This window comes from Diorhabda sublineata, chromosome 4 (assembly GCF_026230105.1).
Source record: "Diorhabda sublineata isolate icDioSubl1.1 chromosome 4, icDioSubl1.1, whole genome shotgun sequence".
NCBI lineage: Eukaryota > Metazoa > Arthropoda > Insecta > Coleoptera > Chrysomelidae > Diorhabda > Diorhabda sublineata.
This window is the reverse complement of record NC_079477.1, coordinates 28,811,145-28,824,849: the sequence shown is the minus strand read 5'-3', so window position 1 is coordinate 28,824,849 and position 13,705 is coordinate 28,811,145. Positions and strand designations below refer to the sequence as shown.

The window sequence follows — 13,705 nt, the reverse complement described above, 5'->3', positions numbered from 1 at the left end:
ATTTATTCTTTTTTCATTTAAAGCATTTGATTTTGAAATTTGCTTAAAAGTAACACTGTAAATGTTGTAATAATGCGCTTATGTTTTAATCCAAGAAAATGGGTCTTCTAGGTGAGTTAGTGAAGAATTCCGAATTTTTTGAATCCGGGTAGGGGTGAAAAAGATTAATAAAGAGAGTGATTTTGTGAAAACGGTTGAACTTATAAAAAAAAGCTTCAAATAAAAGTTGTAGATTACTGATGTTTATTGGCGCTTAATGGGTGGTAAGTAAAGCTTGAAAAAATTATATTTTGCTGGAAAAATAAAATTTTAAAACATATTTTCCGAATTATCCAATAAAGTAAGTAGTGCGATCCACGAGTTCTTAACTTAAAATGTGAAGAAAGATCATAAATAAAAAAACTATGATTATTTTTCAATGTAATCTCCCCTTATTTCCAACACTTTTCAGAACATCGGACAAAAGCTTCTATAAAAAAAATGATGCATCGCACGGGGCAATATCAGGGCTATATGGTTGGTGTCCAATCTCCTTAAAGCCACATTGGTGTACAGTAGCCTTGGGATGCGAAACAACGTGTATTAGTAAATTAGAATAATATATTGCGTTCACGATTGTATATGATTCCTTAAAGTCAATAAAAGGAATCCCAAAATATTGGAACCATCACTTTTTTGGTACTCTTCGTGACCTTTGCTGTTTTAGGACAGGCTTTCCTTTCCATTGCTACTCCACGGAATCTCTCTTGGATGTCGAACCACCATGGCATGGCAAAAGGCCATAGTTTTCAACCGTTACCATTGATCGGATGGGGAACTTGGTTGGAAGAGGCAAAATTGCTGAAGACAGTACTGTTATTGCAAAGACACAAAATATTGTAACAAATGCTTCGTTGGCAAATTATTAACTAACCTTTATCAAATGCATTACAGTCTTGTAGTAAAAAGTTGGTGATTCAGCATCTTCAAAGCCTGCGAGGAAATTAACGAAATTTTTAATTGTATTTTTTATATAGATGTAGGTATAGAATTTCCAGATTTAAGTCACTTTAAGTTCCAGTTACTCGGTAGATGTTGAAGAGAGCTTTTCGAAATATAAAATATATTGTCAGATATAAGGCAAAATTTTCGGATAGATAAGTTGGAAAAACACCTCATAAAATATAAAAGAAGATTTTTTTGAGTTTTGCTAGAATAATAAACGAATTTCTCCTTTATTAGTAACTACAACTTACTATTTAAATGTAAATAATTTGTGCTTTTTTAAATCAGTGGTGTCCAAAGTGGTCCAGGTGCACACCTAGGGGTCCACGGGAAGCTCTACAATAGGGTGTAGTTGAATTTCGATGGTTACATCTGATTTTTTTTGACGAGCTGGTAATATGGTGTAAATGTATCAACTAAAACTAGTTATAAATATTTTGGAAGTGGTTTGGAATGAAAAGAAGTTTGGGAACTCCCGTAAATTAAAAATATATGAATTGTGCATCTTTTTATGCTTATTTTGAGCATATTTCGTTATTTTTCGCATTTAAATTTACTCTTTAGTACTAAAGAATCAAAAAAAAATTCTGGGATCAATATTCATAACTTTTTGAACATGTTGGTTTTTTTTAATTGAAATTTTTCAGCGATATATGATTTTTTAAAGCTGTGATTATCATCCTTCGAGAAAAATCATTTCTTATTAATTTTTATTTCTCCCGTAGCCGGAAGATGGTTTCAAAAACTAGTTGCTTGTCTGATGAAAATCTTTCTTCTGCAAGTGAAACGTTGAGGTTAGAAAACAGTAATGAGTCGCGGGGGGCGTAATGATCTCATGTTAATGTTTCAACTTTTTGGGGATGAACATCATTCCTTAACTATCCCAAGAATGGTCGCTCTCAGTTTTCCGGTCAATGGAACCGTTTTTCCTGTTTTCGGAAGAGGTTCGCCATTTACAATCCACATCTGAGTTGATTTTCGGTTCATGAATATAGTGGTGGATCCAGCCTTCATCAAAAATTATGGATGAACGCAAAAAAACGTCGCATTTTACTAAAATCGCGTCAATAAAACATGGGAAATGTTAATCCGAATGCGAATTTGACCCAGAGTAAGCAAACGTCACACCCAACACGCAAATAGTTTAAGAGAGCTTCTCATTAGTCAATCTCGCTGAATCAGTCTGATTCATTTATAATGAAAATAAATTCGTTCACACGTTTCGTGTTTGCTGAACACATCAAGCAGCCATTTCATTTTCAATATTTTTCTATCACAAAAATGAAAACCGTTGTTCGCAAGTAAGCTATACAATTAGCAAATGTCCAAAAATGCCTGTGGGTTTTATCCAGTCAACGTAAAACCATTTTGAACTGGTACAGTGAATCAGCAAAACTGCAACGAGATATTCTCATGCAACATTTTCACTGAACGAACCAAACTGATGATCATTTTGAACTCACGTTCGTTATTCATTCAGATCACTAAATCAGTCAGACTCTTCCATCTCTCTAACCTTAATCCGTTGATCATTCAGTACCATTTCCGGACGAGGAAAAATTGTGTTAATAAGTAAATTACTTTAACACGTGGAAAATAAACGAACTCAATAATCTACGCAAATTGTAAAATGTTCCTAACATTCCAAATGCACCTTAGATGATTATTTAATAAACTATTCGGTTGAAACTAAAATTAATTTGACCTCAATCATCTTGTACTAAATTTAGGCATTCAATGGCGTAGTGATGATCTGAATAAAAACATATAAAAATAACACGTGTCAATATTTTGGAAAAAAGAATGGAAATTTTTGTTTGCAATTCTAATTTGAAGCCAAAATAGTACGATAGAAGCTTGGTTTATGCAGTAAATTGAGGATAATTATAAATTACTGGTAACCCAATAGAAATTCCTTATATGGGTCATTTTTGTCTTACAAATATAGAAAGCTCCTAGCACTATATATCAGTGTTACATTTTCTAAAGGGCTGACTTAAAGACCACGGCGGAAATCGGCGAAATCACAAAATCACAAAATTAAGGAATTAAACTAACAAGTTAAAAGTTGGCGAACTCTTAGTTTAAATTTACTGTTAATTTTCAGCCTGAAATACAAGTACCTTTCTTGTGTATTTCAGCTAATAATGTAATTTGTTAATTTTGTGTTTAATTTTCAATTTTGGCTGCAAAACCAATTTTAAGTCAGGATTTTAAAATATTTAAGGTTCAGTACTCAAAAAATATAATTTTTTACATAATTATTCCATCATCAGAGAGCTCGAATAGAGTAGAATTTTTAAAAAAATGTTAAAAAGCCTTTTCTTAATATTTTTCTATCCTAAACTTTTTAAATATCAATCAGGAAACGTAGAAACGTCACAAACATAACCTAAAAATACCAAATTCTTCAGTATTGATCATCCCTTTTTAATTGATTTCCACTGCGCTAGGTGAACATGGTCCTGAATCCTTAACGCTAAAATAAAATCCTGAAACTAGTCGTAATCAAGTATAGATTGATGATTAGATTGATTAATGTAAGAGTATAGAAAACAAACGAAAATCAAATTTGTTTTAATCGTATTATATTTTTTATACTCAATAAATATTAGTATAAATATCATATTTGACTAGAAAAATCCATTATATTCGTATAATAATCAATGTAAAATATAAATAAATAAAGCTTTGTACAAAAGTCACTTGTACAACTTAACACAGTTTGTTGAAAAAAGCTTTTCATCTAGATACATAATATTTTTAACGCATTCCTTTAAAATATTGATACGATTTGTATCCATCATATGCATAAATGAAACCTAGAATCGTTCCCATCATCTGAAACAACAAAAATTAGTAGCAACACAGAATGGCAACAATAAAAAGAATGGAGAGTTTGAGATAAAAGCAGTGGCGTCATGTTATGTAAAAAAAGCGTATTTTCTCATTTACAAATTAACCTTGGTACTCAATGGTAGTGAATATTGAATTATAATTACATTTTAAATTATATTTAATGATACTCGTATACTTACATACGCGGCACTCATAGCAGGATATACTTGAAAAAATGGCGTTATAACGTACATCGGTTGTAGAAAAGTATACACTGCCCATCCCAAATACGAACATGATCCAAAGTAGCTCAAAGCTGCCACAATATTAAAAAGGGTTTCCTAATACATAAAACGTATAATTATAATTTATTAATCCTTCGTGAACGTAAAATTAGAGAAATAAAAACATGGAAAGGATGGCGTAAATTATTGATTTTTTAATTAGAATTTAAACATTGGAAATAAAAATATATCATTCATTTGACGAATATTAAAAAATGGGACAAATTTCTATATATAAATATATAAAAATATACATTTATATAATGCAGACAAATTACGTTCTCTCGTTTCCATTCGACCTTGTATATATATATTTGGGGGGATATTATCCATTCGAATAGATCTTGATATTTGTATAAATTAGTCTTCAAAAATATATTCCGTAATATATCAACATATATATACATATTTAACAATTCTATTAAATTATTGTTATATAATAATCTTTAAAGAGTTCTTCTTCTTAATGTTAAAAAGAAATAGCGACAAACAAGATTCTATTCATAAGGTTTCATTTTGATCTGCTTTGTTATCTACCATTTTTAACGTTATGGAGCAATCTAACGAATTGTCAAAATCAGCTGATGCCCACTAGAAAATGGCCGCCGTGGGAGAAACAAATGATTGGCTTTTGTGTGGTACATGAAGTTATTTGTTGGATATTAGACCTTTTCAACTATGCAGTATTGTGCTTATTGTAGGTAAGCGGTAAATATACTGAAAAGCAAAGTGTAGTGAAAACATGTGGAAAATGAGCAGGATTTTGATAAAAGTTCTTTTCTTCGGAAAAGAGACTCCACCCAAAACTTCAAGTATATATATGTAATATTTATATAAGGACAGTTTAAATAGGATGGAATGTCCTACTATTAAGGTGCCAGTTACCTCGTTTAGGCTCCGCATGCTTGAGAATGCCCAGAATCGAACTGAAACTTGGGAGGATAGAGAAAGTATTATCATTTTGTCTTACAGCTTCCACTTAAACACAAAATTATTTTGAAAATAACAAAAGTAGCTTCACTTAAATGGCTGTCACTTTTTTCTCACTACTCGCCATGTCATTGATTAAATGAAATTCAACACATAGTCTTTTCAAAGTTGGTACTTCATAAATTTCATATGGATTTGTCAATAGCAGCGCCATCTGTGTGTCAGTCACAGGACTTATTGTGTGATGTGATAAGTCTAAGGGAAGTTATGTCCTACTATAAACGGGCCAACTATTTTCTCACGTTCCAGATACCTCGTTCAGGTTGCGTATGCTTGAGAATGCGCAGAACCGAGCTGGAACCTCGGAGGATAGATAAATCGTAATCATTCTGTCTTCCTTAGTCGGAACAGCTTCTGATAATATAAAAACTGTCCATATAGAAGTATTACATATATGCTTGTACCTCTCGGCTGCCATTGAATTATCATTTTGCAACTTTAAAAAGTACTCACTCATGCTTGATAAACTTGAACGCAACAGTGGAAAGCTTACTTGCAGACTGACTAAAGCTTCAAAAAGACTCAGTTTTAGCTGTATTAGTTCCACTGAAACCGATCTAAAAAGTATCTGTGGAGTCCTCTTAATCCCATAAAATAAAAAACGATTGTTTACCCCATGGCCGCCATTTTCATGTAGATCATCTGTTTTCTTAGATTGACTAATTGTCAAAATTATGATACATTTTATTATTTACATTCAAATATATACTAAAAAATCAGTTTTTCTAATTATATTAACTTCGAAAAATTAAATATCGTCAGCATAACCTGTCATGTTTACGTTCACATTTATTATGTCCAAAAATTCGTATAACGGAAATTATTGTATATCCTGTAAGTGAATCTGACAGTTTTACAACGTTCCGGCATAAAATGTGCAGTTTCTTAAAAAGAACGATAGTTAAGCAACTAATTATTTGACCGGTAAAAATCCGGGGCGTGTGTAAGTAGCCTGGTACCGATAAAATATCGGACCATTTTACACTGACCTTCAAAAAACGATGTTATATATTTTATGGTCTGTAAATCTATTAATCTATTTTTGAATTCTACATATTTGTATTTAAAATAGATACTTACGAATAAAGAAGATCTCAGTAGATTCAAGGATTTCTGAGAACAAACATAACTGAGTAGCAACAAAAAGCTGGTCAACAGACACCAAGAAGCAGTTGATAAAAAGGACTGATATGATGTACCAAGCGTTGAAGAATACTGAGCACCAAAATTTAAAGCTAGACTTTGACAAAAGAATCCTAGAATCTGAAAAAATATATATAAAAATGCTACAATAATTGGAAAATATATTATATTATTGTAATCAGACTATAAGTTTTACACCGAGGCCCATGTTCCGTGTACATCATGTTTTTTATTCTCCTTAAACCCCATTTATCGCTCTCACCTTACATTGCTGGATATTATTACTCGTATTTTACAATATTTTGTGCTTTTTCAATTTATAAATTGATATTTTAATCCAATGGCAATAAAACACGAGCACATAAAGTTTTACAAAAAATTTTATTATGAAACTGATGGTCTATTTCAACGTGTCCATGATTTGACGTATCCTCGGTAATTGTCTGACGTTTAGTAGTTTAGAACCACGGCTACATCTTTGATCAACTCCAACTTAATGAGCTCCTTTGTTAGAGAAATAAAGTTACAGATGGCAGTATCGCATCTAAGAGGATAATAACGAAAAACTAAATTGTCTTCAATCGTGACTTCGTTTTCTTGTAAGCTTCCTACCCATTTCTACCCATTGCTGACTTATTTACGAGTCTAGGGGTCTTTTTCAAATATCTATGTTTCATCTACAATCATTACCCGACTCATCCAGCTTTTGCCATCTCTCTGAATGATATACATGATAGTTTTCTGCATTTGGCTTTGTGCATGGGTATGTACATTCTGGCTCTTTTGGATTTATCGTCTTCTACTTAATCATGCCCCTATCACAGGGATGGGGAAACTACGGCCCGCGGGCCGGAGACGGCCCACGAAGCGTTGAAATCCGGCCCGCGACCACCAAACAAAAATCAACTACAGCTTTCTTATTATCAGATATTACATTCTCTTCAATTGGCAGTAATGGCAGTGCACGTCGCACATAAAACAACATGTGCGAGGGCGGACGGGGATATGAGCGAAAACCGAAAATGAAGCTCGAGAGTAGGTGCGTCTGTCGTCGAACGCTCTACCCATTTGAAGCAACTATTTCTGAACACCAGCAAATTGGAATTTTATAAGTCCTTATATGGGACACAATACCCGAATATAGTTGCCCACGCCCAGAAAATAATGGCTATGTTTGGTACAAGCTATTTGTGCGGACAAACGTTTTCAATAATGAAACTAAGAAAAAATTGTCTTCGTAATAGGCATTCGTATGATCTCTTTTTTTCATTGTTAAAAACTTCAGCATCACAATGGAGCCGGCTTATGATTGAGTCGTGCAGAAACAAAAACAGTTCCAAATGTCACATGTTCCCACAAAGACCAGTGCTCCTCAACCTTTTACTTCGCAGCTAACTTGAGTTTAATTAATTGCAATTAAAAATGTTATTTTTTAATATTGCACAATTTTAGTAAATAATGTAATGCTACTTGGCCCGCCATAAATTTCGTTAGCAAAAATTGGCACGCGAAGAAAAAAGTTTTCCCATCCCAGCCCTATCACATCTATTTTTATTCTTACTGCGGAAAGAAACTATCATTCTCCTCTTCAGAACTGGCGCTATCCCTATCTGAGACTGAAAATGTGTCTACGTAATCTAAACGAACATAACCCAAACCCTGATTCTAATTCTAATTTGTCAGGTATATTAGTTAAAACTTGGCATCGACCTCGTTTACGACTTGTTGTTCACACATTGACCCTTGGTGGAGTTTTGGGTTTTGGTAGAACATCCATGAGTGGGACAAAGGTTACAGTTATAAATATAAATTCTCAATTACACGATTTATATTTTTTAGAAAATAAAATTTATTTGTCGAAATTCATATACCAGGCTTAAAAAAAATTACTATATATGAAACTGCATAAGGAAAACTTGGTCACATGATCATATTTTCTTTTACCATCTGAGTTCAACTTTCTCAAGACCCCACCAAATGTTTAAACTGAAAATACAACCAGAAGATAACCTAAGAACATATCGTAAATTACATAAAAATGTTCGTACTATACACCTCTACTATGGTACATAAAAATAAATTCAATATACTTAGACTACGAAATAAAATATTACATACTGTTCACCATTAAAGATCTTCGAAAACGAGGAAAACAAAAAACTGTTTCAAAATCACAGCAAGCAATACCTAATGCGGTTTTTTATGTAAAAAGCTTTCTACAACTTTCCTACACTTGAGTAATTCGAATGGTGTCTGCCGTGTGGAGATACAGGTAGATTTTGATCTTGAATCTCTGTAGGTTGTAGTGCTCGGGAAAGATGTATCTTGGTAGCTAATTCCACAGGTTTGCACTTCTCCAAAGAAATGAATTCCGATAAATTGAAGTTCTGGGCGTCTGCAGGCGAACTTGAGCCACGTCGAGTAGCTCTTGCAAAAATTACTCTGGACAGCATTATGCTAGACAGCTCGGAGGAGCATTTGCCGTGGTAGTATCGGTAGAACAGAGTCAGGTCGACGAACTTTCGTCTATGTTCAAAGCTGTCCAAGTTTCTGGCTAACTATAAGTCGAACCGCTCTCTTTTGTATTGAGTCGAGTATCTTCAGGGTATCCTTGGGGGCCGGGCTCCAAATGTGCAAAAAGTATTCTAAAGATAGACGAATCTGGGCTTTGTAGAGAATTAGAAGCTGTTGCGGAGTATATAGCTTTTTGGTTTTAAAAAAGTTATAGATCGGGTTTGTACTTTTGTCGAGTAGATCGTTGATGTACAGGTGTGTCCGTCGATAGCGATCTGGATGTATCGGTCCTTGAGAAAGCTACTAAACCAGCTGATAGGTAAGGACGACAAACCGTAACTTCTTAATTTATTTAGAAGGTTGGTTAACGACTTTCTCCATGTAGATTGTTTACTAAAACCGAATAATTCGGAATCAGTGTTACCAACGAAACTCGATATAAGTATATTAAGGCGGTTAATTCAAATAGGGATCATGTGGCTCTGGGATCGAGTGTACCCGCTTTTCCCCTAAACATTTTTGAACTAAATATTGATAAACATTATCCGTCGATATTTCTTGAATTTATTTCCACACTGTATAGTGAAACGTCGATAAGCATTAATTTTAAAACAAACAGATTCGTTTCAGTATTCATAGTTATTTAACAGTGAAAAAACGCATTGAAATGTGAAAAACAAATTAAAATTCATAGTAAAATATTTGGAGTAAAGTACGATCCTAACTTTTCTTTCTTGGAATTTACTTAACTGTATGTATACGTTGAGTTTTGCAAGCATTGAAGCAATGTCAAATATTTAAACGACTTAATAGTGCAAATTTCAATAGATCATCTAATGTTGTTAAGAACAAGTTCGCGAAATGGGCCCTTGGGCCGGTCCTTTCCAGCTACAATGGAATTTTAAATTTCAGGGAATTCGCGAGGCGCCTATGATCTGTTTTTTATAAATGGCGGAAGTGCCTTCAATTGTCTCCTTTTAGAACTTTTTATTATAGAAGGCGGTTAATTTGCAGTTTTTCTTTTAAATAATTCATAGGAAAGTCTATTTATTTATTTCTTCTGTTTCTTTTCGTTCTAGAACTTTGTAGAATTTTATTTAGGTATATAAATGATTTGTGTAAATGCAGTTAAATAGTTTTACAAAAATAGTCGTAGTGTTTAGAACGAATTAGTAAAAGTAATGGCAGAAATTATTTAAGTAAATTATTATAATAATAATAATAAATAAAAGAGGTTTCTTTGATTCGCGGTTATCATCGATGATTAATATTAAACTCATAATCGGTATAATAATACTAAAAAATGTATACAAAAGAAACCGTTTGTTCAAAATACAAACGAACTGGGATTGATTTTTGAGAAATTAGATTCAAATATATTTATATTGAGAAGGTTTCCTTCTCACACTAAACATAATGATAATAAATTGATGATTATTTGAGAATTTTTTGTATTCTTCCCTTATTTTCTGTTTCTTGTTTTGCCACCGTTAGAATGACAATTATAATAAGGAATATTTTTGTTCTCATTTATAGGGAAAATGCCATAGGCTGAACTTCTCAAAAACGCCAAAGAAATTTTACAGGTGACGTCGATATTTTTGAAATTTCCGCGATCTCGCAAGAATGAAAATCGAGGTTTTTTCGTGCGCAGGTAAGTAGCAGAAGAAATATCCGCCATTTTGCTCGTTCATTGAATTAGTGCTAAATAAAACATTGCAAGTTTAAAACATATTTTCTGGTTTGGTTTTTTGAGTCAAAATTAAAAGGAGTACTTTCAAAAATGTAAGTAGTTATTAAATAATCCAATTTTTCCTCAATTGATGATTAATTTTTTATTTTTAGGCTCTCATATTAATCACAAATAACATCATCATAACAGACACGGACCCTCCAAAAAAGATGGAACCTTTCCAAAATAGCAACAATTGCTTTTCATTTATTTCTATTGTTTTTATTGCTCTTTCGGGATCAGGAAATACGTCGATGCTATCGATTCGGTCAGGTTAGGTTAGGTTAGGTTAGGTCCGGTGCGTTTACTATCGTATTTCTATTTTTTCTTCTTTTTTCGTGGCACGAATAGGCCTTTTTTGACCGAATTTTTAATTCCCTATCATTTCTACCTTCCAATTCCTCTTGGCGTTTGTCGAAGGTTTATCCGAAATAATTAAATTGAATTACGTACATGAAAAAAAAACAAATGACGAAATGGATATTTAAAATGATGAATGAAAGGAATATGAGGTTAAGCTGAAAATTATCGATGATAAATATTCTTACACCATGTAAAGTTTGAAATTTAGAATATTTTACCCGGAGTAAAGTGATCATATTTTAAAAATTATAAGTCGCCCCATATAAATCACATGATTTACTTTAAACATAAATGTAAAGTCATTTGCAAATCATTTGTTACACCATAGATATAAATAAAAGATAGATCGCCATCTGGGAATACAATTATCCATACATTATTTCAAGGTCTAACATTGTTTATCTCTACGGTATTCCAAATAATTTGCAAATAATAGTACAATATGTACATAAATGTATTTACGTCTACGCTTAACCGGTTAATTCAAAGTTAAAGATGTTGTTTTTACAATTACAGTACAATTATTGATTAATACTAGTGTATTTTTTAACCAGTATGACCAGGAGAGATTAAAAAAAAATAGTACATTTCAGGTCTTTAAAACTAACTAGTTCAAATGTAAATATACCAGTACCGTACTGGTAAAAACAGTATGGATGGTTATCTTACTGGAAGTTACTATGATGAGACATGTTAAACTATTTTATATTAATACGTAGGTATTATAATGAATAATTTCTAATCGCATTGGAAATAATTCGTGCATTGTTGAGACATTATTGGAAACAAAAGTTAAAGCAGCCGTGATAGCAAAGAAAATATGTGAAATTGAGTGAGAAAATGCAGTAAGAGCGAACGACACAGCGTTGGTTTAATCGTATTAATAGTAGGGCTGGGCAATTATCAAAAAATATAATCGATTATCATCGATTAATCGAAAATAATCAATTTTCGATTATTCGAAAATCGGAGATAAAGCTTCAAAAGAACGATTATGGTTTGATTCCTAAAAAAAACAAGATAAAGAGCGAGTATACCACTAGAAACATACAGAAGACATTATGGTTTGATTCCCAATAAAAACACATCAAATAATGAACCTACAGAAGATATTTGGAAGTAAGTAAGTAAGTTAGTTAAATTTATTATTATATTATTTGATTATTTTAACGATTGTACAAAAAATAGTGTGTATGCCATAGCCGCGAATCTTTTTAACGACTTAAAGATTATCTTGCCTCGGCCGCAAGAGGTCTCGGCGATATTTTCCGTTTAATAGATATTTTTAGATTATTTGATTATTTTCGATTAATCGATTACCGATTATTTTTAAAAATATATATCGGTTAATCGATCACCCGATTAATCGATTATTTTTCCATTAATCGATTATTTTGCCCACCCCTAATTAATAGTAGAAATTATTCGCCTTCAGGTCATCCATCTGCATGGGATATTGAGGTTATAAGAGAATTAGTGAAAGACTAACCTAGTACCAGCACTCGCCAATTATCGGACTTCTTTGGATTTCTTGGAAAGTCTTGTTGTGTGTCTGGTGAAATTATGAAGGTTTGTTTATATAGTGGACTTCGAAATCATACCAAATGGTCCAGCAATTATTATCGAGGTATAGAGTGGGTAGTTGATACAAATGCATGAGGTTTTATCGGTGAAATATCCAAGGAAACAGATCTTACAGCAGTTCTAAACCACGTACTGCGAAAGTTACGCGGAATAAGATTAGTGTTATTGAGTTCCTACCACATCCAGCATTTAGCCTGAACCTTGCACCTTGAGATTACTATTCATACGAGTAAAAATGTAAATTCAAAGGAAATGTTGAAAACGTAGTGCCAACTTGCTGAACGTTGTATACGATGGGCTATACTTCGAATATAAAGGTTGTCTTTTTGTATGATTATTTAATAAACAAAGTGAACATTGGAAATTGAAATTATTTATGAGTCACCCTCTATACTATACTCACTCACAAGGTTTTTTGTTTCATTAATTTTGCAATTTATTCGACTATAAAATAAAAATTTACAAATTAGGATAAAATATAGTTATTAAATTCTCCTATAGCTACAGTTAATAGTAAAATTAAATAGTTTTGTCTATTAGGAATTAGGAAGTATGAATTTTATAGGTTGCCATTTTTAAAAACTCATTTCCGCTTCCGCAACGAATTATCAAAGAAATAATTTGCAACAATTCGACGTTTACTTACGATTTGTGCCAGCTTGATGATTCCTTCTGTACTTTTCAAGACCTGAAACTGTAGGCATGTACAACAGCGACAGCAACAGCAATTTATTCCGCTCTGTCCACTACCATAAACTGTCACTACAGCTGGACCCCTTTTCATATTTGTTAAATCGTTCAAAAAATATCACTTTCAGAAACAAGCTACTTCTATTAATATTCTAAATTTTGAATCAAAAAAGTTTAGAAAATCATTTCCAAAAAATAAATAAATAAAATTAGTATTCAATACAAATTTTAAAAATAATTACCCGATGATTTTATTGAAAAAAATACTTTGAAACAGAATGCGACTAGTTGAAAATGTGAACTTTCTAGGGGCGACGTACCTACTGAATGAACTGTCTCTTCCAATGGGGGTATTCGGTCGAGTTATTTTTGGAATCCCACATACAAAAATATTTAGATCTTCCTGTGTGACATTTCCTGAGAGGCACGAGACAATGAAATTTTATGTATGAGCACACGCCGGCGAAAATTCAGCAATTTGTTCTTCAAAAAATAACAACAGCATCATCATTTCTAATATAATAATTAATAAAACATTTATCATAAATAAATAAAAACAATATTACGTAAATATAATTTAATA

At 32.4% G+C, this 13,705-nt stretch overlaps 1 protein-coding gene and 1 long non-coding RNA gene across 3 annotated transcripts; one reads left to right on the top strand and one right to left on the bottom strand.

Moving 5' to 3' along the window:
• The first annotated feature begins 37 nt into the window (after positions 1–37).
• LOC130442767 (uncharacterized) lies at positions 38–10,643 on the top strand. 2 transcript variants are annotated; one of them, XR_008909797.1, is made up of 3 exons: positions 38–111; positions 10,290–10,538; positions 10,599–10,643. It is a non-coding gene; the product is annotated as an uncharacterized LOC130442767 (long non-coding RNA). The 2 variants fall into 2 exon arrangements; XR_008909796.1 differs by lacking the exon at positions 38–111 and adding an exon at positions 215–263.
• On the bottom strand, positions 3,687–13,430 carry LOC130442766 (protein singles bar). The gene is made up of 4 exons (XM_056777117.1): positions 13,079–13,430; positions 6,177–6,359; positions 4,023–4,163; positions 3,687–3,825 (listed from the first exon to the last, which is right to left on the bottom strand). The coding sequence occupies exons 1-4, from the start codon at positions 13,214–13,216 to the stop codon at positions 3,748–3,750; spliced, it is 540 nt and encodes a 179-aa protein (XP_056633095.1). The 5' UTR covers positions 13,217–13,430; the 3' UTR covers positions 3,687–3,747.
• Between the last annotated feature and the right edge of the window lie 275 nt (positions 13,431–13,705).